Below are 5,000 nucleotides of genomic sequence, written 5' to 3'. Positions count from 1 at the left end.
TGCATACGTATATGCATATTTACATGTATACATATTCATGTTTATATATACATACATATATACATATAGATATTCATATATACGTTTATGCATATTTACATGTATACATATACATGTTTATATATACATATACATATGTTTATATATACATATACATATGTTTATATATACATATACATGTTTATATATACATATACATATGTTTATATATACATATACATATGTTTATATATACATATACATGTTTATATATACATATACATTTGTTTATATATACATATACAATATACATATGTTTATATATACATATACATATGTTTATATATACATATACATATGTTTATATATACATATACATATGTTTATATATACATATACATGTTTATATATACATATACATATGTTTATATATACATATACATATGTTTATATATACATATACATATGTTTATATATACATATACATATGTTTATATATACATATACATATGTTTATATATACACATACATGTTTATATATACACATACATGGTTATATATACATATACATATGTTTATATATATACATATGTTTATATATACACATACATATATAAGAATATGTGTATGTATATATACATATATATAGATACATATGCATTTGTATATAGGCATACATTAATATGCATGTATATAAATACATATGCATATATGTATATATACATATAGGCATACTTATATACATGTATATATATATATATATATATATATATATATATATATATATATATATGTATATATATACATATTCATAAGCATATATATACACATATAGACATACATATGTATATGTAAGTATACATATATACATGTATATAAATACATATATACATGTACATAAATATATATATACATGTATATAAATACATATATACAAGTATATAAATGCATATATACATGTATATAAATACATATATACATGCATATAAATACATACATACATATATATATATATATATATATATATATATATATATATATATATATATATATATATATATATATATTTATACATAAGCATATGTACATACATATATGGATATGTATACATAGATGTATATATATACATATATATAAATATATACATATATATAGATATATACCTACATATGAATATACACATACATATATACACACAAATAAACACATACACATGCATATACATGCACATATATGTATATAGCCATACACACACGCACACAGACATATATGCAAATATATATTCATGTATATGTATGTTTATGTATATCTAAATATAAATAGACATTCAAATATACATGCATATATATATATATATATATATATATATATATATATATATATATATATATATATATATATGTGTGTGTGTGTGTGTCTGCGTGTGTGTGTGTGTGTGTGTGTGTGTGTGTGTGTGTGTGTGTGTGTGTGTGTGTATACACATGCATATATTCATGTATATGAAACACACGTACACACACACACACACACACACACACACACACACACACACACACACACACACACACACACACACATATATATATATATATATATATATATATATATATATATATATATATATCCATATATATATATATATATATAAATATATATATATATATATACATATATATGCATATACATATGCCGATGCATATATATATATATATATATATATATATATATATATGTATATATATAGTTATATATATATATACATACATATATATATATACTTACATATATATATATACATATATATATACATATATAATATATATATACATATATAATATATATATACATATATATATATATATATATATATATATATATATATATATATACTTACATATATATATATACATATATAATATATATATACATATATAAATATATATATATGTATATATATATATATATATATATATATATATATATATATATATATATCCGTATGTGTGCGTGCCTGCGTATATGTATGTAAGTGGATGTGTGTATTACATATATATGCATATATATGTATACATACGTGTCTGTGTATGTACATATATGTGTATATACAGATATAGAAAGATATATGTATATATAAATATATACAATATGTATATACATGTATACATACATACACACACATATATACGTATTGGTTATATAGATAGATAGATATCATATATATATATATATATATATATATATGCATATATATGTATGTATATACACATATATATGGTTATATATAGATATTTATATGTATATATACCTATATATTTTACGTATATACATGTATGCATATTTACATGTGTATTTACAGATACAGTATATACATACAGATAGATATATGTTTATATAAAGATATACAATATGTATATGAATGTACACACACACACACACACACACACACACACACACACACACACACACACACATATATATATATATATATATATATATGCATGTATACATATATATACATAATTATATATATACATATCTATCTATATTCATACATACATACATATACTTATATATACATATGTGTAAATATACATACATATGTATACATGAAAATAAAACTAACCACAGCACGAATTGAAAAACGATTACTTTCAATTTCCATTGCGGCTAATTTCATTTTTGTGTACGCGTTACAGTGTTTATGCTTGTGTTCATGTGTATACATACATATATGTATATATTCATATATGTATGTATATATATACATAAATCGATGAATATATGCATATATATCTATGTATATATACATATCTGTATATGTATATAAACATGTATACATTTATACTTATCAATATATATATATATATATATATATATATATATATATACATACATATTTGTATATATACATACAAATATGTATTCACCATTTTGTACGAGAGACGGGGGAGATATGATGGATCCATAAGGAGCTCCTTGTTTCGCAGGAGGAACGTGGGTAGATAGGTAGCGTAGCATAAAAGATGTTTTTTTTACATCATGGGCATCACAATTACTGTCTCAAACAGGACTGTCAACTATGGCACCGGTGTCGAAATCAGAGAAGAATGGCGAAGTCCAGACGGAGCAAAAGAAGCGTGGTCGTCCCAAAGGTTCAAAAAGCAAGTCGTCTGTGATTCCGGCTTCAAAGTCAAAGAAGAAGGGAGAAGTGCAGAAGAAGCGAGGTCGTCCCAAAGGAGCGAAGAACAAGGCTTCCGTTCCCTCGTCCAAAATCATAAAAGCTAAGAAAACTGTCAAGACGAAGGCGGCCGAAAAACGAGGTCGGCCTAAAACGAAGACGGACGCAGAATATCCCGTGAAGTTCGTCGACCTTGTCCTCAGGGCCTTCGAGGCTTTAGACAACCGCAAAGGAACGTCTCTTCAGGCAGTTAAGAAATACCTCAAGGAAAATGCAGGAATTGATTCGCAGAAGAAGGCCATCTACATTAACAAGTCTGTACGAAAGTTGACGGAAGAAGGAGCGCTTCGTCATCGTGTTGGCATTGGGGCAAGGGGATCATTCAAGGTGGTTTCAGTATAGTTAGAATAGGTCTTATAAATTCAGAAATGCAGAAGTTATACTCGAATAAAGATTTATCACATTTAAACTTCTTTTAATGTTTACTCATGGCGGGGTAATTGTACATGTGTATTACATTATGCAATTATCCGTTAATAATCTAAAGACCTCCTTTGAAAATTGAATTAAAAGTTTGTATACGTGCTGCAGTTTGCTGAACTAAATAAAAACACATTGTAGAGACATCTGGTGGTAAGAGTAAGTACAAAGTCATCAATACAATGGTAAAAATAATATATAAACGCATTCGTTACGTGTCTATATTATATTATTATAAGTTGTGAAATTATATAAGTACCTACTTTCTGACATGCAAGAAGTTGATGTAGAAATAAAGCTCAAAAGGAAAGATGTTAGACGCAAGTCGAAATCCTGCAAATCTACAAAGGTAAATACAATTTACATGGTATGCATTTTTGTCCAGGAAATACGTGAATTAAATGGTATCTGTTTTTTATCTTTCCTCGCCCATAGGGAATAATAATAATAAAAAAATAGACAGAAGAGACAAAACGATTAGTCTTTTATGATATATACATGTCTTGATGGCCAACATTTTTCTCTGAGATCGAGACTTCTGGAATGTTTTTATCGCAAGTACTTTAAAGAGATCTTAATTGTCGAGTCAAAAATTATGATTAATAATAATTTAATTTACGCAAAATTTATGCAACGGAACAGAATATCACCAATTGCAAAATGGCAATATTCATCATAAATTTTTGTTTAAGATAAACGCTTATGTTTATATTCCCCGCATAGTCCATGCCGATGAAGAATATCAAAGTATAACTACAAATAGATAATAGGATAGCCTAATTACTTTGAACATTTCAAATCATAAACAACTAAAACAAACTTAATTAATTACAGTTAACAATAAATGAAACTTATCTTCTATTAATCATTTCTTATATCATGTAAATGGTTCTAATTAAAGACTTATGGCCTACCACACTAGCACTTTTTCCGTCATTTATTTGGTTTCTGTCTGAATTTTTGGCTTTCCGTAAACATCGCATGCAAACAAGACGCTTGCCAGACGAAGAGGTTTGCGACCGTTTCCGTCTGACTAATTTCCACCTTGATCTTGTGCTTCGGAGGATCATATTCTTTGTTGTTGTTGATGATGAATTGTCTGAAATTAGTTACTGTTAACGGAAATTGATATAGAGTATTTCTATAAACAATATATATTACTTTGTTTCTTTAAATTAACGTGATAGGTTTGAGAATGCTCGTGTGACTACATTCGGATGGCGCCATATTTGTTTTACGTGGTGATTACATTTGCCGCCTTCGTAGCGTGATAGGTTCAGTCCATATACATGCGGAAAGTTCATATGGAAACGCAAAAAAATGACGGAAAAGGGCTTGTGTGATAGAGCCTTAATCAAAGTGA

General features: G+C 26.1%; 1 protein-coding gene across 1 annotated transcript; it reads left to right on the top strand.

Moving 5' to 3' along the window:
• Positions 1-3,058: 3,058 nt before the first annotated feature.
• Positions 3,059-3,559, top strand: LOC138863744 (histone H1-like). Its single transcript, XM_070128578.1, has one exon. It carries the CDS (start codon positions 3,059-3,061, stop codon positions 3,557-3,559), a length of 501 nt encoding a protein of 166 aa, XP_069984679.1.
• Positions 3,560-5,000: the final 1,441 nt, after the last annotated feature.

The sequence above is a fragment of the Penaeus vannamei genome, chromosome 13 (assembly GCF_042767895.1).
Source record: "Penaeus vannamei isolate JL-2024 chromosome 13, ASM4276789v1, whole genome shotgun sequence".
In the NCBI taxonomy this organism is placed as follows: Eukaryota; Metazoa; Arthropoda; class Malacostraca; order Decapoda; family Penaeidae; genus Penaeus; species Penaeus vannamei.
This window is presented reverse-complemented; position numbering and strand designations above follow the sequence as displayed.